Source organism: Lissotriton helveticus, chromosome 2_1 (assembly GCF_964261635.1).
Source record: "Lissotriton helveticus chromosome 2_1, aLisHel1.1, whole genome shotgun sequence".
NCBI classification, from domain to species: Eukaryota; Metazoa; Chordata; class Amphibia; order Caudata; family Salamandridae; genus Lissotriton; species Lissotriton helveticus.
Window position 1 is genome coordinate 792,746,629 of NC_136059.1, and position 27,360 is coordinate 792,773,988.

General features: G+C 44.5%; 1 protein-coding gene across 2 annotated transcripts in view; it reads left to right on the plus strand.

Moving 5' to 3' along the window:
• The window catches only part of TRIM36 (tripartite motif containing 36), a 538,470-nt gene that overhangs the window by 450,913 nt on the left and 60,197 nt on the right, over positions 1-27,360 (plus strand). For both annotated transcript variants that reach the window (XM_078675525.1, XM_078675526.1), the window contains exons 6-8: positions 12,091-12,344; positions 16,503-16,624; positions 17,522-17,809. In XM_078675525.1, coding sequence (XP_078531651.1) covers positions 12,091-12,344; positions 16,503-16,624; positions 17,522-17,809 — 664 coding nt within the window. The remainder of the gene's footprint in view (positions 1-12,090; positions 12,345-16,502; positions 16,625-17,521; positions 17,810-27,360) is intronic.

Consider the following 27,360-nt stretch of genomic DNA (forward strand, 5'->3'; position numbering starts at 1 on the left):
GCAATCAATATACAGAGTAATAGAAATATTAGTCAATCTAATATCGAAAAATACAATATGGTAAAGTAAAAAAATAAAAAAAAAGAATACACAAGTCCATGAAGAGAACAAAGTGAATCCTAGAAAGAAGTAAGCAATTAATGAACAATCCTTAACTGCATAAAACGTACGATATGTAATTGAATTCGAAAGTGCACAAACATATGAAAAATATAAGAAAAGAAAGGAAAAGAATAGGAGAATGGAGAGCGAAAAAGAAAGTGAAAAGGTGATACACATTAGAGAAAGGCAGCTGTTATTAATAGACAAGCATTAAACAAAGAAACTGTCCTAAAATGAAAATTGACATAAAATATCTAACCACTAAGGCTGAACACAAGATAATGAGACGTAAATAGTGACCGATTAAGAAGCACTCAATATATACAGAGTAGTAAAAGAGTACAAAGAAGAAAAATAAGATAAAGATAATAGAGTAAACAAACTGACATTGAAAGAAGGAGAGAATACAGAAAGGAGATATACTAAGGAGAGGAGTAAAATAGAGCAAATAGAAAGAAAAAATGGAAAAGTAAACAACAATAATAGTAAGAAATAGAAGCAGTATAGAAATCTAAAAGGAGAAACTAATTAAGGGGAAACGAAGAGAAGGCAGTGCAGACATGAAACAGAACGGAAAAACTCCATTAGCGTAGTTAGAAATCAATAATGGAATATACGATCAGCAGGAGAAAGAAGAGGAAACGTAGGAATACAGAAAACCACCATAAAGGGGACAAAAGGAGACATTTCAAGTGCCCGAGGCACCAGGATCCTGCGACGTCGCCCTCTGAATCTCCATCTGTATCTCCAACTGGTTGTCCAGGAAGGTAGCTAAATCAGCCGGCTCATCGAAAATTCTGGAACGTCCCTTGTAGGTAATGCGGAATTTCGATGGACCAGAAAAGGAAAAGGGAATGTTCATCTCAGAAAGACGTTTCCGAAGATTAAGGAAGCCCTTCCTCCTTATGACTGTATCCCTGGCAAAGTCCTGAGAGATTGAAATTCGATGTCCTTCCCAGACGACATTTTTAATCTTGCGCATATGAGAAAGAATTTGTTCGGTATGTTGATGACGCAGTGGCTTAAAAATTATTGCTCTTGGCTGGGTTGCAGACTTAGACCGAAAAGTTGGAACACGATGTGCTCTTTCTATCTCAAAATCTCTTTGGAATGAGATTTGTAGAGTGTCAGGAATCCAATGATATAAGAAATCAATCATAGACTAAGATGATTTCTCTGCATCCTCCGGCAGACCAAAAATGCGTAGATTAGATCTACGATTACGGTCTTCCTGCTCAGTGAGATCTTTTCTCAATGCCGCCATTGAACGCTCCAAGTGGCTGAGGGACCTGGATTGTTTCTGCATATTATCCTATGTGCAACTGATACGTGACTCCGTGGCCGACACACGAAGAGAAAGGGCTTTGAAATCATCCCTAATAGCGGACACCTCCACTTGTAGTAAATCCGTATTAGTCTTTGTTGACTGTGCAATATCATGCACCTCATTAAGGCGCGTTAATATTGTGGCAAGAGTAGAGTTGGTGTCCGACTGAGCAGACTCAGGCGTAGGACACAATGACTTAAGTCTTTTAAGCGAGGTGCCCACATCTTTTGAGTCTTTATTAGTTGAGGAACGGCCCATATTAGCAGCCATGAAGGAACAGTCCCCAAGAAAAATACACAGCCACTTGAGGAAAATAAGAGGACAGAAACTGCGTAGTTCACACCAAAAAAAGTGAAATACAGCACACTGAGCGTAAGGAGCGCCAAATTAATGACAGCGGCGGACTTATATGAAAAGCAGGCACAAAATTGTATAATAGAGCCTCATATGAAGCAAGAAGTCACATGTAAGACATCATGAGAAGGAAAAAAAATAATAAATAGCGCCAGCAATATAGATCTGCACTGAGGAAATCAGAGCGTGGGCAACATACTATCCAGCCAAGCAGCATAAAAAGCAGAAAAAGAAAGAAAAATGTTACCAACTGCAGGCACCGTATGTAAAATGACCTGGAAAACCACCACAGCCGGCAAGAATGTATCCAAAGCGGCACCTCTGAAGAGAAACGCCGGCTCCGTCAGAAGCGGGAAGATGGCGGCTGCCCGTGAGGAAATCAAGCGTCACAACAGCTTGACGGGGAAAATATGCAGCCGTCGGCAGAATTCGCCGAAAAACGTCGTATATTCCGGCACATAGAAATGCCGTTCCGTTGATGAGGGGCAGTCAGGAAGCGGAGGATAATCTCCAACGGGCCACACTCGTCTTAGAGCTCAAGCGCGACACGCCATGCTGCAGCGGCGCGCAAGCCACGCCCCCAAGTCTGATTAATCTTTGAGGAATGGGGCATTCATTTTATTTCAAAATCCCTGCTGTTCTTTAGGACTGCCGCTTGTTTAAGCTTATCCCAGGTTTCCTCCCTTAGAACCCTCATCCTATTATCTCTTGCAGCTTATATGCTTGTTTCCGGTCCAGGGAAGACATGGCTTGGCAGTTTGGGCTGGACTGTTCCCATGAGGCACAGGGTCAGACTGATTTGCATATGGCCATGTCTGAACTGGGGTGGTGGAGTGAGCTAAAGAATGGTGATGGATTAAACCCAGATCAGTAGACTGGGGGTGAGTGTTTGACTTGCTCAAACGCTCCGTCCATCATTCCCTTTGGTATCGCTTTGTTCGCCCTAAGTTGGCAGGGTATGCTCAGACGTGAGTCCCTTGCTCACTTTACCACTGGATTCAAGATAGCCTGGCTGATGAAGGTTATGAACCCGAAACCGGTCCCAGGATGCTTGTTTCCGACCAGGGAAGACATGGCTTGGTAGTTCGCTCTGGGCTGTTCCCATGAGGCACAGGGTCAGACTGATTTGCATATGGCCATGTCTGAACTGGGGTGGTGGAGTGAGCTAAAGAATGGTGATGGATTAAACCCAGATCAGTTGACTGGGGGTGAGTGTTTGATTTGCTCAAACGCTCCGTCCATCATCCCCTTTGGTATCGTATATGCGAAATGTAGCAGTTGTACCAATGCTACGTCTCTTGGTTTTTCTCTCATGGCAGAATGAAGGTTCGTAAGAGCCTTGTAACAGGCATCATCAAACTATTGTGCTACTCCTGGTGCTTTGCAAGTGCACGGTTGGAGTAGACTGCTATGAATTTCAGCTAGAATTCATTTGAATGCTAGTGGGGTTTCCTCAATCGATGAGTTAGGCTCTAAGCAGATTTTAATTTCCTGGGCCATCTTAGCAACAATGGTACTCATGAATTTCGATGTGTCGATTTTTCTCCATTTCTGCACTCTCCCATTTTTCCATGTAATTAAAGGCTTTGGGGATCATTTTCCAGGAGAAGGTTTACTAGAACCCTGCAGAATGTGACAGCTAATCGCAGCATGATCGCTGAATGCATAGAATTTGGTCTCAGTATGGAGAACCTGATTTCTTAAGGCTTCAGAGACCAAGATGTAGTCAATTGTTGAATTGTGAAACCGAGAGGAAAATGTATAATTTAGTTGGCCCGTATTGGTGTCAACTGTGTTTATTACCTCAAGGTTGTTGACCACTAACTGTCTGTTTAATGCCTTACCATAATCATTACGGCAAAAGTGGTGAATTGGGTCCCCAAGGCCATCAACTAGGCCACACACTGCTCTGCTACAGCTATGGGCATTAAAATTGCCCATCCATATTATAACAAAAGGGCTATGATGGCCTTCATAAGATGATCAATATCTTTTTCTATTGCTTCTATAACTGTAGCCATATTTAGTGCGAAGTTGTTATTATAGGAATTAATTAAAAGCCAGACCCTCCCCTTTTGCCCTTCGCATTAGAGAATGTGATAGCAAGACAAGGTTTTCATAAATGAGATTACCTTAATCCTAGCTGTGCTAGCTATTAAGGTCACCAAACCCTCACTTGAACGACCAGCACGGCATCTGACTGCAAGGTACAATACCCATATATATTCATCTGTTTAGTGTCTCATGTTTCTTGAAAGCATAGGATATCTTATTTGATCACAAGGGATAACCAGTCAAGATTGCACTTTTTAGGTCTCGCCCTGGAATTCGCATCCGAAGGATGCGTCCAGGGCTGGAGACTTATAGCGAGTTGACACGGGGGAATGACGGACAAAAAACTGTCACGCGCTTCTCCCCGGCTGGATTCAGCTGCTTGCACGCGCACCAACATTCACGCATGCGCACATCACAGCCATACGCATACACAGCACTCACGCATGCGCACATACACACGCATACACAGGCACACCCCCCGTCGCCGCCGCACCTACACGCTGGTCGCTGGTGGCTTTTAATCAGGATTACCTAGAAATAAAACTCACAACATAGGACGAGTTGCCATGCTACGCTTCTGTACTTCAAATGCTTCTCTTTCAGCCCGTGCCACCCTATTCCACCCTCCTCACCTCCTCTCCACCAGAATCGGACTCGGGCTCCTCGGGCACATCTTCCTCCTCTCCAATGGTTCCGATCAGATCCAGATCTGCGAGCCGCGGCATCCTGCAACCACAGTTTCCGCTCTCTTCACCTCCTGCCACTTCTCTAACCCTGGCTCTGTGCGACACGTGAGAATCTCAACAACGGAACTGGGTGTTACGTTGAAAGTGCTCCGACCGGAAGTAGTCGCCCTTGCGAGATAGGAAGTTTAATCCCTTTACACAACAGCCATGTTGGGTATGGCCTTGCGCATGCGCAACAGCATCTCGGCAGATTCAAGCCCCCACCGGCGTAAAATGTACTCGAGTTGTCTTATATGTGAAATGCTAACATTACTAAATACGTTAGCTTGCCTAGTAGTGAAGTACCTCTGGCCCTTTCCGTCCTTTATGCTAACTATTGTAATTTTATTTATATAGCTTTTACTACTCCTTATAACGATAGGCGCTAGTATGCAAAGATAACAGTGAATCGAGAACCCAAGTGTGTTTGTTTTCTCTGTTTGCAACCTGTCTCACCTGCTCTCGCTAGCTGGCAGAGTTGTTGCTACTATTCTCAAATAAAAAATACCGGCCCTCTGTTCATATTTTAAAGAGTCTACAAAGACATTACGATTAAATTGAATTTATAGCAGAAAAAGTCTGTATTGATTTTTAACTTGACCTTTCTGTCTTTGTTTACTTGAATTATCAGTAAGGTATAACTTTGGGAATCACTGGGTGTTGAGCGTGGTTGCCAGACTTGAACCTGGTTCCCCAGCTTCAAGGTTAACTGCTCTAGGCGTAAGATTCATGATTCTCTAAGCAGAAGAAACATAAACATCAGCCTGTTGTTCGCTGTTAAATTGCAAGTATGTTGTTTTGGAAAAAGTGTCCACAAATAATTTGAAACATGAAAAAATATGATTGTTAGGATGTTCTGGCCCGAGGCCCTCCTTCAGTTTTCAGACCCCCCCCCCCCACCCCATCCGTTTGCAAATAGAATGTACATATAAAAATTATTTGGGCACATCATTAAAATGTTTAACTTTTCTACAAGAAATATTGTATATGTACTTTTTTATGCAAAGAAAATGTAAATACTGCATAAATGACTTTTCTACAACACATATTTTATATGTACCTTTTTATGTAAAGAAAATTAAAATAGCGCATAAATAAAAACATTGCCATTTACAGTACTAGTAGCTCAAACTTAAATAATGCGAGACCTATTGCATTGCAAATGCTTGTTCTGGTTGTAGCCTGCTATGTTCCAGGAAATTATATTAAGAGTGTCCATAACTACTCTCGGTGTAACAATTTCTTCCTGTATGGGAAATGAGCTAGTAACATCCTGGGGGTTGTTTAATTGGGGTTTATTTAGAGGTGCAGAAAGTCAGTTGCATGCTTCAAGGTCGCTCCGAGTTGTTTATCTATTCCTAATAGGCATGAATGGACTAGCTAGGACACGTCGAGGATTAGGATGAAAAATGGGACTGGTCCTCACTTGAAAACTATGGGCATACGTTTGTGGTTTGTAGAAAGAACCCAATGGGAGTGCAAAGATCTAAGTGTCAGACCGTTTGGTATCGGGCAATATGTTCAGCAAATGCTGGGCCATTCATTGGTTATTAAGATTTTCGACTAAACAGTCTCCCCCGATAGATTTTGGACCACAACCCAATCAATTTACCTGTCTGGCCATTTTAATATGATTGTTTGTAGCTTAAGGATACCCATGTAAAATTTAGATAGCCAATGTAAACCTTGTCCATCAACTGCTCCGTGGATTCCTTCTGAATTGGCTTCAGTTCGGGGGTATTGACCAGAAGGATAACAAGGGGACAAGCTGTAGGTGGCAATTTTAATCTTCTGCCTTGCACAATGTTCTGGTTACTCTGGGAGCTCACAGGGCCATTGGCTAAGACAATAGCAGCTACATTGGCTTAATTTCCATCAATGCCAGTACAGTTGCTAACAGCCGCCTCTCCCCAGGTGGCAACCCACCCCAGGTGCAACTGGAAGGGTTCACGGGGGATTGTTAATACCTGTAGCCACAGGTTGCCTACGGATATATGCTGGAGTTTCCGAGCTCCTGTTTGGTGATTGTGATGGGCAAATGTCAGCCCGAGTGGTTGACATTAAGTCGGTGCAATGCGTTGAACACCCCAGCACTGATTGTATATGGATTGGGTTTCCTTCATGTGATTTTCCCTATCCAGGCTGCTCATTAACCAGTTTGGTATTAAGGAGAAGCTTTAGACACTCCTCTATTTTGAACAGTCTGGTCAAAATAGGCTGTAAGAGGGTGTTAAATGTCTGTTCCAGTTTTTGGCACAGGGCGTCTCCGGGGGCGGTGGGTGTAGGGTGAGAGCAGGGTCTGCATGAGATCCCCTAGGTGAGACCGTGGAGATGTTTTTGCACACTTTAATGGATTTGTTAACAGGAGCTGTTTTAGTCCTCTCCCTTTTCCCTTGGCCCGGGGGTTCCAGTGGGGCACTACCGTCTGGCCTAGAAGATTTAGATTTAGTAGTCAAGGACGATGTACTGGAAGCTGTGTTATTTACGAACTGCTCTTCCATAGAACCCATTCTTAAGAGATCGGAGATTACCATGGGAAATCTTTCCTCTTCTAGGGAGAGGCGGCGCTCTGTAATCTCAATTTCCTTGGTAAATCCTAGATTTAAGGGTGTTTGGAGTGAGGGTGCAAATGGCCAAGGGGCTTCTAGCCCCAGCGTCTAATCCACCCCTGAGGTGACCAAATCCGGGGGTGTAGGTCACCTTTTCTACTCAGAACCCTGCATTATACCACGTTTAAAAATGGTAGAGGACTTCCTTAGCTGTACAGACCAGGTAGCCCACCCAAGAGGTGTAGCTAGCCTTCTGGGATGTACACCTCCTGAATACCTAATTTTCCCGCCCACCCGTGTGCAAATGTGCCGGGGGGCAGGGGGAAGGCTATTTCCTCCTTTGGGAGATAGCCTGCTTGCTTATCACATGCGGTGCAGCCTTTGAAGCTTGATGTGCCACTTCACTAGCCATTGTGTCAGGGAGGGAGGAGTAACTTCTTCCCGTCCAGGCCATTGTTTCTGGTAGAGTTCAAACCTACTGCCAGGGGGTCATATTCCTGTCTTGGGGCAGCAGCTTCGGGCTGGCAGCCAGAGCACAGGAAAGGCTGGGGCAACTAGGTGGACAACCTCTAAGGTAGCCACCTGGGTGCATCCCACATCGTTTCTAACGAGATTCGAGGCACGTTGTATGATACCAAACATGACCTATTTTGTGGTGGTACCATAATGGAGGTGCCAACCTCAAGTATGCCCTGGTGCCAGCCCATGTTATCCTATTGACCGCCTATGACTTACAGTAGCCTTTAATGGTGAAAGCCACAATAGGGACATACAAGCTTGCACTGACATGTCCATACCTTTAATAAAATGTACTCTGCCTCCCGGGCTAAGGAGGCCTTCTTTAGAGGGGACTGCCATATATTAAAAATAGTGCATTGATTTTTCCACACGTGGTGAGGGCAAAGTTGAGTTTGAGCAATTTGCACTGCTCCTGCTGGCTGTCAGTAGTTTACTGCGTCACTCAGAGTGGCACACACAGTGCTTCAGGCCCTGTTGACCCCCTTTAACACCCATGCCCTGGGTTCCACTAGTACCATATATTAGGGACTTATAAAGGGGTTAATGTCCTTACTAATTGGTGTTACCAATTCACACATAAAAATTTTAGTTTTAGGGAGAGAGCACTGGCACTGGGGCTTGGGCAGCAGACACCAGTGCACTTTCAGTGTTGGAACCTTACCCCCAAAGTACTGCTTAGAATATAACCAGAACGATCCAATGAATGCCCCCGGTGCCAGGAAACCGAGACTGACTTCCTGCACGTGGTATGGTTGTGCCCGATGGTGGTAACATTTTGGGAAGAGATACTATAGCGAATTTGAGTTGCATCGGGATGGGAAATACGGTCAGTCCTTTTAGGGCTTCGCCCAGCACCCAAAGGTAGAAAGTTGAGCAGGAAATGCGTGATGCTGGGACTGGTACTAGCGAAAAGAAGAATAGCAATTGAGTGGCTGAAAGTGACCCCCTGAAGTGTGAAATGTGGTTGAGACATGTGTGAGTGGGTGACAGCCAAAAGAGTAAGAATGAAACAAGTCCGTAGCGACAAGAGACTAGAAGATGACCTCCAGGCATGGTCTGCAATGCTCGCTGATCTACAGCCCCCCTCTGAAGAATAGATAGTACGTAGGACCACAGAAATTAATCATGCACAAGATGTACATAAGAAAGACAGAGGATCAGACCGTGCACCGCACAGGTGTAAGTAGTAATGCAGACGTCCGCCAGGGGACGGGGGGAGTTAAAGGGTTAAATTGCCCAATACAAACATAATTCGGAAACAAAGATATAACGATCCATATTAGGGGGGGAGGGTACGGGAAAAGTTTGCAATTGGATGTTCCTATTAAACGTGTATAATTCGGAATAATGCATAAAAATGTGGTATGACCAGCAGAAAATATAACCCGTGGATATAATAATGTATCAAGTATTCCTGACTATATCTCCAAATGTGATACTGAAATGCCATTAAGGTTGTTTAAAAAAATAAAATGAGCGTTGGAGCAAAAAGTGTGTGTGTTGGGGGTGACCATTTGAAAAGGGCACATTCCTGCACTATGTTGTGTTATCGGATTTGTAGAGTGCATGGCTGCCCCAGCCACGGGGGGGGGGGGGGGGGGGGGGGGGTGAGGGTTCCAGCGCTAGATCCGCAGGCCCAAACCGAGGAGCGGGGGCAAGACAGAAGATTAATCAGGGGAAGAGCCAGGTCTCAATTGCCCTCCTGAAAACCTCACGGGCCTGTACATTCCTGATAGTGCTAGGGAGAGCATTCCAGAGAGGAAGCTAAAACTCGGAATGACCGGCCTTCCGTCCGGGCTCTTCTAACACGGGGAATACATATCTGATGTTGGTTCGAGGAGCAGAGGGTGCGTTCCGGCACATAGGGGACACGAAGGTTGGCTAGAGTGAAAGGGGCTTGGGCGTGGAAAGTTCTGTGAGCGATGCACAATGACTTGAATTCTCTTTCCTTTCGGAAGCCAGTGTCGCTTACATGTGTTTGGAAGTAGGGCAATATTTCTGGAGGGCGAAGAGGGTATGGACAGCGGCGTTTTGCACCCTCTGCAGTCGATTAATGCCTGCCTTATGACTATGCATGTGCTTAGAGTCACAAGTAGGTAGTTCAGAAACTGCACTGGTGCTCGAGTGAACTTTGGAAAACTGATCCGAAGCTCCAGAGAATGGACTAGAGAGACTTTATATGACTGGCTTATTTTTGGGTGCTGACTTTTAACTGCTAATTATCCACGAAGGGGCAGATGAATAATTGTTCCTTCTTCTTGGGATCTCCAATTAAAAAAGCACCATAACAGCCTATTGAAGGCTGTATAAGCAAATATTCGTGTATTTTTCTTTAAAAAGGCAGCCAGTGTTAATTTGCAAAAAAAATCACTGATGAAAAATAGTGACAAAAAGTATTTCCTAAACTTTGTGTATATGAAAAGTAAAAGAAAAAGAGAGCAAGGTAGCAATATAAATTGCAGCCTCAAAGGGCTGGAGAACGGACATTGCTTCTTTAGGGGATTCCATCAGGCCCCAATCATTTTTTCAGGAAACAGGATTGCTGGGCATTGAGCTCTGCCTTTTCTTTTTGTTTTTTGTGGCTAAATCTTTCCAAACCTCCGTGACCGGGAGAAGGTTCGAATCCATGTACTTAAGGAAGTTAAAGTGGTCTACAAAAGGAGCCTGAGGAGAATGGATAGGGTGCTCTCTCTACCATAGCAAGCTCCTCCTTCTCTAAGGGAGATCCGCAGAGAAGTCCAGACTTGGAAAACATCATTGTTCCAGATCAATGTGAAGGACATGGACAGTCTTATTTGTTCGTTGTCCAGGCATTAGGTGTTGAAATCCGGGAGGTATGTGATGTTGAAAACATCAAGGCTTTTGATGTCAAAGCAGGTTACGACATATAGCACCACCTCTCATGCTGGGCAGGCTGCACCTGTCTACTGATTGGGTCAGGAATCTTAAAAGGTGAAAGATTCTGGTGATTCAGATGCTGAGTTTGTAAACACAAATAAACATTTGGAAAGTCGATGGCACACATTCAGTTTCCAGATGACGTTGTGGATACATCGGGTCCATACCCAGCACTCTGAATTTGTTGTTTTACTTCACATGTTTGCAGTCTTTAGCTCCAGAATGGGTCTAGAAAATACTTCGAGTAGATTCCTTTGCCTTTCTGGATGGATGACTCTGTTGACATTGCTTGCTTTTACGGAAGTATACAGGTTTCAGCTAGAAGACTATTGTGTTGGTATTAGGCAACCTTCGTTGGTAGCATCACAGTTGGAGGTAACTTGAAGTATAAATGTAATGTTAAGGCATGGGCTTGTAGGAGTGGACAGTCTTGCCTTGGGTGCAGTTCTCTAACCCTGGGTTTGAAAACAGGTGGCCTATTAATAATACACGGAGAACAGGAAGGGAACTGTACAAAAGCGTATCAAAAACTCTTGCAGGATTGTAGGATTCCAGGAAGCAGTTTAGTAGAACCAACATGCTTCTTGGAACAGCTGTGCTCCTGCAAGAGATCCTCATTTATAGTACTAGTCCTGCTCTGTTTCATCCTGGTGCACATTTAAACATAGATGAGTGGACATAGGGGAGTGCACGTGTATGTATGATTACACTTATGACCCATCTGTGAAGATTCCTTGAAGTGTTTTTCTAGAAATACGTTTGATAACTATGATAAACTGTGTTTGTTTATGTTTCTGCTTGTATATATGTCTGTTTGCATAGTATACCACCTAGTATGGACTGATAGGGAGTTTCAGGGGTTGTTTGGAGAAGAGTCCTTTGAGGAGAACTAGGATTTCAGGTAAGTAACTTTTTCTTTTATGGTATCTTCATTCATAAGCCAACACACTAAGTATTGTGTCAAGCCCATCTCTTGAAAAGGTGTTGGAAATGTTAGAAAGGCTGTCCATTATATAAAGTGTCTTCTTGTTGCAGTGACACCATGCTCACTGGATCGATAGAGAATTTTGTGGCCTAGTCCTCTTAAAATATCTGCTGGCAGTATGAGACTGTCATTTACTAATCTCCATCTGTGGCAAAAGTGTGTGAGCCATATACTGTTACCCTATGATAGGTTATTCCTGCTCTTACTACTTGAACGCCCTATTTTCCTTGGCATGCCATTTTTCAAATAGTTATCATAGATCGAAATGTCTCAAAAAATGATCTCTGTTGCTTATCAGCACATGGCTCTGCCCAGCGACAACAGTTCTTTTACTTTCCAAAAGCAGTAACATTAACATGTAAAACTGTAAAAAAAAAAAAAAATTAGAACTTGTACATCCATGCCTTATTTTAAACAGAGCAACAGCTTTTATTTGTAGTGGCGCGATTAGTAAAGTAAAAATGAAATGTACAAGGTAAATATCTTTTGTTTAAAAGAAACTCGTTAACATTAGTATTTGTAGTTGATGTTACTACTAAAAGTGTTAATGGGCTTGCTTGTTTTTATTGTTTGTAGTCTAATGGAGACCAAGCCGAAGAAAATGCAAATAATACATTTGAAAAGCTTTTTAATGTCCTGGAAGATCGGAAGTCTTATGTTCTAAAATCAATTCAAAGTTCCAAGGCCTCGAGATTGGATAAACTGCAACATCAAATTGAGGAGTACCAGGGTCTATTAGAAAATAATGGCCTTGTTGGTTACGCACAGGAAGTGCTGAAAGAAACCGATCAGTCTTGCTTCGTGCAAACAGCCAAGCAGCTCCATGACAGGTAGCTCTTCATTTTTGTGTGATATAACATTTTGTGCTTTTGCGCATACGGCATTGTGTAACAAGGGAGCAATAATGATATGAACTTCTTTGATAAGCAAACACAAAGAAGCAAACTGAAATAACTTGCAAAGTAGACCTGAAACTTTGGTGAGAGATGTTTATAATAGGCTAGTAAAGGTCTGTGGGGTCACTTTAAGCAGTAGTCTCATACGATATTTTTTTTGTTTTTTTTGGCTTGGAAACTGTATAAAAATGTACCATCAAAATAAAGCATTGTGTGACTGGCATTTGATACACTTAATTTTAATTGCTTCTGTTTAGCTCTGGAAACCAAGAGCTTAGCAAACAAAACTGTTTTAAGCAGTGTTGGAATCTTAAACCAAATCCTAATTCAACTTGACTTAAGCAGGGGCAAAAAAATATTATTCTGTGTCTAGGCCAGTCTCTACTATGCTTACATAAAGTATTCTAATTACTTCTGAGGTTAGCAGGCTGTGCTGGTTTGACACAAACCAATTTGACTACCATGCCTTTCCGCTGGATGGGGGCTCTGTTCTAAAAGATGCATTTTATCCATACAAAAGCCAAAATAGTTGGAGCTACCTCATCTTACTGGAGTAGCTCTGGAAACAGCTAATAACCACCATGCGGTATCAGCCCCCCAGCCATAAATGTTGTTACTATGGGTTAAAGGAGAGGAAGAATAAGAAAGCGTGATCACACACATTGTTTCCCAGATTTAGTTGGATATAGTTGGTGCATACCAAGCATTCTATCTTTGTTTTCTTCGTGTATTTGTTTGCAGTATTTCCATCCATAATGGGGCTCAATTGATGCCTTTCTTTCGGACGGGAAAGTACTTTGGTTAGATTGATTTGCCTTTTTTGCTAGAAAGTGCTAGTTCCATTCCTTCCGTTAACAGAATTATGTGTATTTGTAATAAGAATAAGCATGGAGGGTTACCATTTTATTTTGATTAAATTATAATTACATATTGTCACCAAGCCTTAAAATATTTGGCCGTGCTAGCAAGCATAGGCTTAACATATAAATACTCCAGCTCACCTTCCAAGGAATCCATACGCCAAGGTATGGCTTGTTACATTAAATGAAATGGGATTTTGCATTTCTTTCGCAGAATGGTATGTATAAATAATTTCTGCTTGAACCAGATTTATTAACTAGCAAAAACCTCTAGACAAATCTGGTACACAGTAAAGAGCCAACTCTTTCTAAATACACTGTGAAATCTCTGCCAGAATGATGTGTATCCTTCCTTGGAGAAATGCAGTCTAAATTGTGATTTGATCCAGATAGCACAAAATATCCACACTTGTAGCTGCCATTGTCTTTTGATTAAGAATTTCTTAGTAATGTGTGCATTTCATCATAGAAATATTGTTAGTAGAATGTAACTGGTTTCCTTGTGTAACCCACATTATTGAGGGTAATGGATCTTCCAAGGCATTCCAGGTGATTGGCTATTGTGTTAGAGCCCGGGTCCCACAACAGGATATATAGTTAAGAATGGCTTTGCTATGCTTTGGCATCGTCAAAGATGATGATTTCAACACCATGGTACCGTCTTTAGTAATGACATTTAGGATATCATTTAGGGGTCGAGTGGGATTGCAAAATAAATGTCATTACTATTTTTAAAGTAAAATATTGGCAAAGGAACCCATGCTCAATATTTTCTAGACAAAATTAATAAGATTCTAGGCGGGAAATTGGGCAGTGATCTTATAGGCCGGCAAGGTCTGTTATTTTTTCACTCAAGCAGAGAGGATCTCGGAACCACTGGCTTATACGTTTAGTCCTTGTATGTTTTTTTGGAGAGACTGAGCTTTACCCCCTTAAAATGTGTTCTGATTGTTCATTAGTAGCATTTTTTTACTTGTTGGAAGATGAGCAAGGAATATCGTGTTTTCCTCTTTTTGATAACCACATAGCCTTTGTAAAGCCATGAAATGTAAAACTGTGAGGGAAAGTGACAAAGGCATTTGCATGCTGCTTTTGGCCCCTTTGTCAAGCCACTAACAGGCACATATTCATCCAGACCATTGTATGTGGCACAAAACGTTAAAGAATAGAAAGCATGCATCTCAGACTCCCTCAGGAAACTAAAGGATGCCCTAGTCTGCGTTATCAGCGTATTTCCTTTTTTGCTCCACACCCCACACATCTTGTCGAGCACAATTCATTCTTTATCAAAAAGTCCACATTAATATTAATTAAAAAACGAATAGTCCCACTTGGATGTTGGATTCCGGGGTGTTTTAAACTTCTGGAAAATTTCTCCATATAAAGCACAAAACTATCTTCCTATACATAAGCAACACTTACATTTTTTATCTTTTTTAAAAACCTGCATGAGAACGCGAAAATAAAGCATTACTGAATCCAAGTGTCCAAACCCGAAGTGGCACCTTTGCTGCTCATAAAAGCTTTTTGCATCTTTTCCTCCTAAATGGGAAAAAGGTAAATGAAAATGCATCCAAAGGCCCATAACCCTATAAAGATTAAAACATCACAGTGCTGGTACTTTCAGGGTGCCCCTTGACTTCCTCAGTCCCATCATTACAACCTGTGACAGTTGGCCATATTGATGATCAGTGTTTTTTTATATAGGCTTTGTGAGTAGAAACCCACAACACAGGGCTCTGCCTTTGTCTTTGAGTGAAAAAATGTTGAAAAGAAACTTGTTACGTTTGATACAATGGCGTAACGCATCAGTCCTGCAGTGTGTTTGATAGTTTTACAGATTTTTCTTCTCTATATTCCGTGTGTTTATGAATTCCTAGCATGGCTCTGATGTACAGGGGGAAGCGCAGCAGGGAGGACATGACAGGAGTACGTTTTTAACAGTAGGCAGTAAATCTAGCGCTTATGCTGCCCTTAATACAACTTCTACAACATGACCCAAAAAGCAAAAACCCTTCGAATAGCTAGCAAGACCCATCAGTCCAATGTGACTGTTTTAGAGGTGCGGAGGAAATGTCGTATCATCCCTCCTACTGGCTGAGTTTGGGCCTGCAAGATTAAGTTAATTCACCTAGGCAGGCTCTGCAGCAGGGAAAGAAGGTCTAGAGGAGAGCTGTTCCTGCTGATGAAGACGTCTTCAGCCACCACAACCTCTGCCCCAAAAGGTCTGATTCTGGTGTTGCTGTTCAGTTTTAGAGGGCTGACTTTGTCTTGGAATAACTCCTACATTTTCTGTACTTTTGGTCGAACTGGTTAGTGAGAAATGAGTGTACCAAGGATTGTGTTGGTGCTAGGCTGTCCTTAAACCATTTGAGCATTGCTTCAACCTCTTCAAACACTGGAGCCATCAAAGGACATTTCCATCAAAGTCACTTGGACAGCTCCTGAAAACCCAGCTGATCTCATCCAGGCATGCCTTTTAAGCACAACGCTGATGCCAGTAGTGCTTACAGCATACACTGTGCTACCCAAACCATCATGCATCATACTTTGGCGCATCATGGCCATCAGGTATTGTTTGAGCCAGCGAGGCTCTGAGGTTTTCCAGACCACCTGCAATATTTGGTGGCCAAGTGCCACAAATCATGGGTGTACCTGCCCAGAAGTTACACTACGTTCAAAGATTTCTAAGGCTAAGTTAGCCGTACCTTCTCTTACCATAGGCATCAACACATTTCTACTCTCTAACCGGAGGATTACTTGGAGAGGCATTAGGAGTGATTTCACATGCCAATGCCTGTACCTCCAGACTTTCAGGAATGGGATGTCTTGTCAGAAAATCGGCATCACTGAGGGCCGGTTTATGTCAACAAGCCAAAGGATCCGAGTACTGATTAGACTAGGTGGCCATGAGAGTGTCCCTGAGGGCCTGGTTACATGGATCTAGAAGCTCAGAAGGGATGGGACCTGGTTGAAGGATCTCGCTTAATTAATTTGCCTTAGTTTCAAAAGTAGGCTAGCTGTAAATGTAGCATTTAAGCTGCCATTCCCACAACTACTACAAAAGAGGCACTTTATTTTATTGGTGGCCCGTGTGGCAAGTCCAGTTCATGCTCTCTTTTTATAATAGTTAGTTGCTTTATCATGTTGACTACACTGTAATTGATTAATAATCTGGCCTTATATTTGTATTGCATGGTTTGTACAAATCATTTGCATTCTTTTTTCACAGAATTCAGAAAGCTACAGAGTCACTGAAATCCTTCCGGCCTGCGGTACATTCTTCTTTTGATGAGTTTAAACTTGATGTTTCTCCAGAAAAAGATATTCTTAGCACTATTTCATTCACCAAGGGTAAGATACCCACTATCTCAGAGCAGAACTCTTCTCTTTTTGATTAAAATATTTTTAGATGTTTCTGTCTAAGTATTGATTTACTTTTGTGTTGTTCCTCAAAAGATAATTGTATCATTCCTCTATGTGAAATCGAGAGAAAGACCAAGTTGATTGTTATTACTACTGCTAGTTTCTGCCCCTTGATTATGTGCAAGACATTAAATAAACCCTTTTAGCACAACTTTTCAGTCGCCAGATCATAGAACTCACACTATAGTTAAACTGTGTGTCAACTGGAAGTTTAGGTATCTAACATTCCAGTTAGGTGAGACAGTCCTTATTTGTATGATAGTTGTTTATTTTGCTTCCTCATTGCTGCATTACTCCTCATACAGCCTTTGTTCCAAATTTTGTTTCCTGTGATTTGCCTCGGTGCACAGTACATCTGTCATTGCACCATCATTCATAGAGATGTGTAACCGCCTCAACATGTTTTAATGTCCTACATTAGAAATAGTCTGTTTGCAAATATCCACAAATGCCAACACAAACAAAATGAATAACTTTAAAATTAGGCAGTGTGGTTTTTACCACTTACTTGTTGGATCAGAATTTAAATGTGCTTCAAATCCTTTATGAAAAATCTTTTGATAATCTGGTCTAAGCATTTCACTTACAAAATGATGCAATTAATTTTGCAAAGCAAAGTGTTTACTAGACTTCATTCAATTGAAATCCCAATAAAATAGAAAATATTTGTTGAATTGTAGAGTATTTCACGAATGCAGATGTGGAATCAAATTGGTCAATACGGTTATTGCAATAGACATGTAATGCACAATATGAAAATGTATAATGTAATCCAATTGGAATACTTATTTTTCAGCATTTACCTCTCCTTTGTTGACATTGCAGGTATGAATACACCCCAGATTAACGAGGAACTGAGTAAGATCTACAATGAAGCACTCATTTGTTGGCAGCAACCTGACCAGGCTTCAGCAGACAGCTATGTCCTTGAATATAGAAGGCATGACAAAGATGAAGATGTGTCCTGGGAAGAGATTCAAGTCTTTGGAACCAGCAAAGTTGTTTCTGACCTCGAAATCAACAGTAAATACTCCTTTAGAGTTCGAGGCTTTAAAGATTCCATAAGTAGTCTATATAGCGGTGAAGTTATCTACCACACTCCTCCAGCTCCAGGTACTTTAAAAGTTATTATTTGTTGTATTGCCCCTCTTCTGCAAGTGGGCCTGATGTTTGAGAAATGTGATCTAGCGGAAGTCTATTGGCAGTAAATGAACAGCTGGTAAAACTTTTTAAAGTCTCTATGATGCAGTAATCATGTAGTACGTACAGCAAATCATTTTCATGTGTGTGCTAAGAGCTGTACTGTTACATTTTAGAGATAGTTATTAATAGAAATTACAGGAGAGATTCACTTGTTCGAGGCATGTGTGACTGTAGATACACACGCTTGGCATACTTCTGCCATCTAGTGTTGGGTCCGGCTGTGTGCAAGTTGTTTATCTTAGAAAAAGTGTTCCCAGTTATGAAGTAAAGTGACTTCTCTCATTTATAAAGCTCATGGGCTCCGTTGTTAGATTGTTTTCTTTCGCCATCATGTTCGAATGTGTTTGGTGGCACTCCAATTCGAGACTGCTTCGGGCTCCGTTCGATTTGTTACGCCTTTTTCCATTAGTCTGTATTGTTTGCGATCGAGTTTCCATTCTTGCTATCAAAATAAATACTGAAATTCTCGCAGTTGGTTCGGCGCTCCTGACTTGCCCATTCGGATCTATTCGTTCTACCGTCGGCTTCCATCCACAATGTTGCTAATGGAACAGACTCCCTCTTGTTTTTGTCCCTCCTGCCACATAAAATATTCTAGGAACGACCTCAATCAGGTTTGCAACTTATGTCTGTCCTCGGATCACAGAGAAGACGACTGTGAAGCTTGTTGATCTTTCCTATCGAAATAGACCTTGAGGGACCGTCAAGTGCATCTCTAAATTGAAGACATTCCTCCGGGTCAATGTACCATGAGTATACATGCCCTGTAAAATTCACTAAGAGATACTCAGGACTGAGTGAATATACAGCTTCTGTTCTTCAAGGCCATGGAAGACACCCAACATCTGATATGGATGCCGGTTCTTGTGCTAGACTCTGAAAATGAAGCCCAAATTACCACACTCTGCTTCGGTCCGTCCAGTTTTGGTGCTGAGCCATTCAACTCATTCCTCTACTCCCAACACCCCACAGCCTGACAAACCAGTTTCGAGTACAAAGGCAAGGGCTCTTCGGCACCAAAAACAAGACTCATTTAGCACTGAAAGAAAAATCCACTTTGGCACTGAAAGAAAGCTCTACTTCCACACCGAAGGGAAAACTTAGTTCAGTTCCGCAACCTGTAATCTCCACAACATAATTGCCTACAGGACCAATCCTCCAGGTTATGCAGGAGCGGCTCGATCCGAGGCAAAAGACAAAACATATCCAGCCTCAAACTGGTTGAATAATAGCAAAAGCTTTAACACCTTCAATGCTACAAGAGATTTTTCTCCTGTGCTGCAAATGGATATTTACCATTGTTCATGACAAGGTCAGCTCGTCATAAGCACACATCCAGTGTACTGCATGACGAGCTGACCTTGTCATGAGCATGGAACAGCCTCATCCTCAAACATCTATGCCAACGCCTCCTAAAAAAAAGAAAAAGGACATAGCGACCAGTCCTATGCCTCCTCCTTTACCCGCTTCTTCACCACTACAACCTCCACCTCCTCCACCACCACCACCTTAGTATATACACTGGTACAGGGGACTTTACACAACAAGGGTCTCCATAATCTCCTCTTGGAGTTGATGGTGGAGTAGATGATTCACATCCCTCAACCTCCTGGGAAAACTATGATGTTGATCCTCCAGGGGATACTGACCCTGACCTTTATCCCGCCAGACCTTCACCTCCTGATGACGCTTCTTACCAGGACCTTATTGCTAGGCGGCTGCTTATCACCAAGTCCGATTACATAAAGACACTATTGTAGACGATTTCCTATTTTGAAACCCTCTCCAATAGCTATAGGGTGACTCAATACGTCCCCATGTTGAAGAGCATGCTCCGGCATGCCGAGGATATTTTTAAAGACCCTATTAGAGCACTCATAATTATACCTAGGGTAGATAAAAAATATAAACCGGCACCATCTGAGCCTATAAATATTTAAAGGGCAGCTCCCTCCAGACTCTTCAGTCCAGTACATGCAAAAGAGCTAATTTACAGACCTCAGCTGGTGCCACTTTGCCGAACAAAGAGTCAAAGATTTAGGCATAAGGGTGGCTGCGCAAGCTTCCAATCATTGGTGCATTGCTGACCGCCAGGCTGTATTAGCGAGGTACGATAGAGCACATTGGGATTAGATGGAGAGTCTCCTCCAACATCTCCCTGAACAATATAGAAAGAGGGGACAAGAAATTGTTACTGAGGGGTACTCATTTCTAAAAATTACATCAGATTTTCCCGAGATTCAACAGACACAGATGCTAGAGGCATAAATACCAGCATATACTGCAAAGGCATACATGGCTGCATGTGTCTGGATTTAAACCAGAGAGACAACAGACTTTACTAAATGTACCATTTGACAAGGAACATCTGTTTGGTCCACAGGTGGACCAAGCAATACAAAAAATTAAAAAAGTTAATGAAGTATCCAAATCTCCACTACTCGTGACTCCTTTTGGTGCCTCAGATATAAGCAGAAGACACGCAAATGATAGATGGAATGTGAAACAAACCAAACATTGACCACCACTCAAGAGATCTGGGTTAAATACATTGTTCTTTTGTTCACCATTCCACCCCAGTTTGGACCTAGCCATATGCATGTCCAGACGTGAGTCCCGGGCTCACTGTGCCACTGGATTCAAGGTAGTCTGGCTGATGAGGGGTGATACCCCGAAACCGGGTCACATAATGCTTGTTTCTGGTGGTTCAGGGAGGGCCTGGCTTGGCAGTTCAGGCTGGACTGTTCCATAAGCGCAGAGTCAAAACTGAATTGTAGTGTAAATGGCTGGGTCTAAACTGGGGTGGCATGGTGATCAAAAGATCAATGGATTTAACCCAGATCTTGTGACTGGGGGTAAATGTTCATCAATCAATCAATCAGAGTACTTGTAAAGCGCGCTACTTACCCGTTAGGGTCTCAAGTCGCTGGCGGGAGATGGGGGGGGGAGGGTGGTGCTACTACTCGAAGAGCCAGGTCTTGAGGAGCCTTCTGAAGGCGAGAAGGTCTTGGGTCTGCTGTATGTGGGTAGGGAGGGTGTTCCAGGTCTTGGCGGCGAGGTAGGAGAAGGATCTGCTGCCGGAGGTAGTTGGGATGTCGTTTGGATGCCGGGGACAGCTGCGAGGGCGAGGCTGGCGGAGCGGAGCTGGCGGGTGGGGGTGTGGAATCTGAGTCTGCTGTTCAGGTAGGCTGGTCCGGCGTTGTGGAGTGCTTTGGGTGCGTGGGTGAGGAGCTTGAAGGTGATCCTCTTGTCGACAGGGAGCCAGTATAGGTCTCTCAGGTGGGAGGTGATGTGGCTGCGGCGGGGGACGTTGACGATCAGTCGGGCGGAGGCGTTTTGGATGCGTTGTAGTCGTCGTAGGTGTTTGGCTGGGATTCCTGCATAGAGTGCGTTGCCGTAGTCCAGTCTGCTGCTGACGAGGGCCTGTGTCACCGTTCTTCTTGTTTCAGTGGGGATCCACTTGTAGATCCTGCAGAGCATGCGGAGGGTGTTGTAGCAGGAGGAGGAGACGGCATTGACCTGCTTCGACATGGAGAGGGAGGAGTCGAGGATGAATCCTAGATTGCGTGCATGGTCGGTGGGTTTTGGTGCTGTTCCCTGTGTGCTCGGCCACCAGGAGTTGTCCCAGGCTGAGGGGGTGGGTCCGAGGATGAGGACCTCAGTCTTGTCCGAGTTCAGCTTCAGACAGCTGCTCCTCATCCAGTCGGCGACGGGCTTCATTCCCTCGTGGAGGTTGGTTTTGGCGGTGCGTGGGTCCCTGGTGAGGGAGAGGATGAGCTGGGTGTCGTCGGCGTAGGAGATGATGTTGAGGTCGTGATGGCGGGCCACTTGTGCGAGGGGGGCCCTGTAGACGTTGAACAGCGCCGGGCTGAGAGATGAGCCCTAGGGGACGCCGCAGATGAAGTCAGTGGCTTCGGATTGGAAGGGTGGGAGGCGGACGCTCTGGGTTTTGCCGGAGAGGAAGGATGTGGTCCAGTCAAGAGCCTTCTCTAGGGTTCTGGCTACTAAGAGGCGTGTCTTTAGAGTGCAATGGCAGACCGTGTCGAAGGCGGCTGACGGGTCCAGGAGGATAAGGGCTGATGTTTCGCCGTTGTCTAGTTGGCGCCTGATGTCTTCTGTGGCGGCGATGAGGGCAGTCTCGGTGCTGTGGTTTCGTCTGAATCCGGACTGGGATGGGTCCAAGATGATGTTGTCTTCCAGGTGGTGGGTCAGTTGTATGTTGACGATTTTCTCGATGACCTTTGCCGGGAACGGGAGCAGGGAGATGGTCCGGAAGTTCTTGAGGTCTGCTTTGGGCTTCTTGAGGAGGGCGTTGATTTCGGCGTGCTTCTAGCTTTCAGGGAATGTCGCTGTTTCGAAGGAGATGTTGATGACCTTCCGTAGTTGGGGTGCGATGGCAGCGTCTGCTTTGTTGAATACTTGGTGTGGGCACGGGTCAGACTGAGATCCTGAGTGGATGGAGTTCATGACCTTGCGTGTCTCGTTGACGTTGGACCAGGAGGTCAGGTGGTTGGCGCTGGTGGTGTTCACAGAGGGGGTTGAGTCTGGCGTAGTCGTGGCGGTCGTGGTGTTGAAGCTGTCGTGGATGTCGGCGATCTTGCGGTGGAAGAAGAAGGCTAGTTTATCATTTGCGTGTCATTTGCATTCTCACCCACATATAAGCTAGGTTCCAAAACTACATCCTCCGATTCCTCTATGTCCTCCTACAAACAACTAAATCAGGTTTCCCTCTCTAGAAGATACTGTAAGGGTATATACAGAGGGAACAATTCTAAAGAATGGGGTAGAGGTGCCTCCACATGCACTGTATCCTCTACCTCAAAGCAATGACCCCCTTCTCATTCCTCTCCGACCATTTAACACCTGTCGGATGCAGACTACAACAAATTTTCAATACTTGAGAAACCATAATATCAGATCAGTGGGTTTTGGACATTATCCAATATGGTTATTGTCTGGAGCTCATCACCACACCTCCAAACATTTCACCTCGTAGACACAATCTTTCTGTAGAGCATCAATATCTCCTAAAACAGGAAGTAGAAGCTCTCTTGCTAAATCGAGCCATAGAACCAGTCCCTTTTGAGTATCAAGGCACCAGAGTATCCTCCCTAAACTTTCCCCTTCCAAAAACGGACGGATCATTAAGGCCTTTATTAGACATCAGGCCCTTAAATCATTCCATACTATTAGAACACTTCCATATGGTGATTCTTCAGGATGTGATTCCATTGCTTCAACAAGGCAACTTTGTCAGCACTAGACTTAAAGGATGCTTACTTCCATATTTCCAGTCACCCAGCACTGAGCACATCGCAAATACCTCAAATATGTGTTGTAGCAGTAAATCTGAAAGAAACAGGTTACTATTAGATTCCTTACCTTAGAATACCCCCAGGCGTCAGACTGGATCCGGAAACTTTTGCGTAGCAGTACCCTTGCGCGTCGGTAGGCGTCGTCTGCGTCTCCCCGTCCATCGTCGACGTTGTGGGCGCCGGGATGACGTCGCCGGAGTACTTAGACGCCGCCCTCGCGCGCTGACCTCAGTTCATATTTTTTCCGCGCCAGCAAGCGCCGATCCGGGAACAGTGGTACCTTTAGTCACTTTTTGACTAAACTTTTTGATCTCTTTTGATCATTTTTCGAAGTCAAGCGACTCCGACGGTGCCGGTAAGGAGGCCCGGGTTCAAGCCCTGCGTCGACGGCAACCGACTGATGTCGGTTACCGACCCCCATTGCCGGTGTCTTCATTGCCTGGGGCCCGACCACAATGACAAGTCATGCCCCGACTGCCGGGCCTTGACGGCGAAGGCTAGGCGGGAGCAGTCCTACAAGCGCCTCGAGCTCCGGCAGTCGGCCCCGCGAGGAAGTTACGGCCCTCTTGGCCAAGGGGGGCCATCGAGTGCATTCCTGGGCCAGAAGTTGGGTGTGGTTGTTACTCCCACTACTTTCTTGTTCCCAAGAAGGGCAAAGGGGGCCTACGCCCTATCTTGGACCTGTGGAACGTCAACGGTCAAGATGCTGACACTGGCTCAGGTCTTAGCTGCCCTGGACCCAGGAGACTGGATGGTAGTGTTGGACTTGCAGGACGCGTATTTCCACATCCCCGTCCTGCCGACCCACCGGCGCTACCTGCGCGGTTCACGGTAGGCCACGAGCACTTTCAGTTTACTGTGCTCCCCTTCGGCTTTACCAGTGCTCCACGGGTGTTCCCGAAAGTGATGGCGGTGGTCGCAGCTCATCTGCGCAGGTTAGGGGTGTCAGTCTTCCCCTACCTCGACGACTGGTTGTTGAAGGCGGGCTCGCCCCAGACAGTCGTCAGCCACCTCCAGACTACGGCCGATCTCTTGCACCTGCTAGGGTTCTCCATCAATGTGCCGAAGTTGCACCTGTGTCCCTCTCAGAAGCTCCTCTTCATCGGAGCGGTTCTGGACTCGGCGCAGTTTCGGGTTTATCCTCCCTAACAGCAGGTTTGGGATATTCAGGCTCTGATTCCGATCTTTCAGCCTTTATTCCGAGTCTCGATCAGGTTGACGCTGCGGCTTCTGGGGCTGATGGCCTCCTGCATCCTTCTGGTGCATCACGCCCGGTGGCGGATGCGGGCTCTGCTGTGGGACCTGAAGTTTCAGTGGGCCCAGCATCAGGGCAACCTATCCGACCATGTCCTGATCTCGGAGGGCACTGCGAGACAGCTGCAGTGGTGGCTCACTGACTGCGATTGGGTTAGCGGCAGATCCCTCTCCCTTCCCCAACCGGAGAACATAGTTGTGATGGACGCGTCCCTCCAGGGCTGGGGAGGCCACATGGGAGAGGCGGAGATCAGAGGCCTCTGGTCTCCGGCGGAGTCCCGGCTCCATATCAACCTTTTGGAGCTGCGGGCGATTCGTCTAGTTCTGAAGGCATTCCTCCCCTCTGTCCGGGGGAGTGTAGTGCAGGTGTTCACGGACAACACCACCGCCATGTGGTACTGTAACAAACAGGGCGGGGTGGGGTCGTGGACCCTTTGCCAGGAGGCTCTGCGCCTCTGGCAGTGGCTGGAACATCAGGGCGTGACCCTGGTGGTTCAACACCTGGCAGGTTCTTTGAACGCCAGGGCGGACAAACTCAGCCGTCGGTGCATGATGGATCACGACTGGCGTCTGAACTCGGACGTGGCGCAAGGCCTCTTTCAGCAGTGGGGAGAGACTTGGTTAGATCTATTCGCCACAGAAGAGAATGCGCAATGTCATCAGTTCTGCACGTTGGAATTTCCAAGGCGGCACTTGCTCGGAGACGCTTTTCGTCGCGAGTGGAGTTGCGGTCTGTTGTACGCCTTTCCGCCTATACCACTTCTGCCCAGAGTGCTGAAGATCAAAGGCGACCGGGCTCAAGTCATCCTTGTGGCTCCGGACTGGGCACGAAGGTACTGGTATCCAGAGCTACTCAGTATGTCAGTCGATCCCCCGGTTCGTCTGCCTCTTCAGGAGGACCTTCTGTCGCCGCAGCAGGGGACGGTCCTCCACCCGAACCTGTCCTGCCTCCGCCTCCATGCTTGGAGATTGAGCGGTGACAGTTGAGGCCATTTGACTTGCCTCCTGAAGTCTGTAATGTCATTCTGGCAGCCAGGCGTCCCTCCACAAAATCGGTATACGCCTGCAGGTGGAATACATTTGTGGCATGGTGCACAGCAAAGGCTGTGGATCCACTTTCTGCCCCTCTTTCTGAGGTTCTTCTCTTCCTTCTTTCTCTTGCCCAGCAGGGCTCTGCTCTGGACACTATCAAGGGCTACCTTTCTGCCCCTTCAGCCTTTCTAAGGCTGCCTGATCAACCTTCTTTGTTCAAGTCCCCTATTGTAACTCGTTTTCTGAAGGGCATCACTAGGCTTTCCTGTTTTCAGTTTCTATTTTTGGTAAATTCTGGTGGGGTTTTTTCTGTGTTTTCAATACCTTAAAAAACAGTTATCAGTGGTTACACATTTTCGCGGCACTAAAACACAACAGAAAAAGTGTTTTTCCGGTGTTTATGGAACGTTTTGCTTTTATTATTGCTTGCTTTCTGCACTTATAGAACATGATATATAGACAATGTACGTATAGTGTATATGAGGTCCAAATAGAGTTTTACAAATTAAACTTATTGTAATACAACATGCAATACTTCTTCAGTGAGTCTTTGGTCATGTGCGCTCGCCCTTTTCTTTTCATGTAAACTTCTGTGAAAAGACCCTCTCAACATTGGCACTTGAGACGGGCAACTCCAAAACAGCCAGTACACCATTTGTTAACTCTGGCCACTGACATAGCTTTCCCTGACAATACTGGTTGCTGTGCCAAAGTTACTAAAGGTGTCGCCCAGCCTACTCATAAGGAGAGGTTTCACATCTACACCAATTATGCTGAACACTTGGCAGAAAAGGCTTTTTTCAAGCTTTAGTTTTTTTTAAATATGTCCACTACAGAAGTTATGTTTTCCTGTAAAAATCTAATAATGCAGTAGAGTGCACTTTTTTCACATCACTATGTTTATGCGACCAAAGATTCTCACATTTCTTGCCTTTGGCACTATCACTGAGCAAACATTCTGTAAACAGTTGCCACGTGGATAATATAGCATTCATAGCCCCTTGGAGTGAGAACCATCAGCTAAGGGACACAGTTGAGATGGCTCTTTCTTTGATGCCACACAAGCACAAAATTATAAATCTTAGCGATTTAGTTCCTGTGCATAAGGAAACAGTGCACCAGAATGGACTGAAAAAGTCAATAGCATCCCTCATTAACTCTGAAGATTGCTAAGATGCTTTCAGCATACCATCTAACAAGTGGCAAGGATCTCCTACAGGGAATACCTTCAGCTCAGGTATCAATTTTGACAGGTCATCACGTAACTTTTTCATATATGTAGCTGAATCACTGCAAATACAAACAATATCACTCCAATCTTTGTTGAACTTTGAAAGAACATTTTTTGCAGAGCATTCCAAGTGACACTGCGTTCCATGTTTTCCATAAGTCTGTTGTCACGTTTTCATCCATATCCTCGATGCATGGTGATTGCACTCTTTATACATATACTTGTCACTATACCTTGCATTAAATGTTTAAATCCTGAGGTGTTGGCAATTTACCTACTGTCAATACCGACCCACTAGAAACTGTGGGCTGATGTTTTAAGGGTTATTTCCCATTCTTGGTGGGTAAATGTGATTACACATATCAGGAAAGCTTCTTATGAAACAAGCCATTGAAACAGTGAAAGAATCAAACGCAGCCAAAATATCAAATATGATTTTGATATTTCCTGATTCTCTACAGTTTATAAAATAATTAAACGAGTCCTAAACATGCTTCTAAACCCTGCATCTTTAGACCAAAGACCACAAAACTGAAAAAAGCAAAAGGAAGAAGAAACAATATTTAAGTGGCATCCCTACACAACAAAACTCAAGAAGAATAATGTTAGCCCCGGCTTTGTTACTGCTA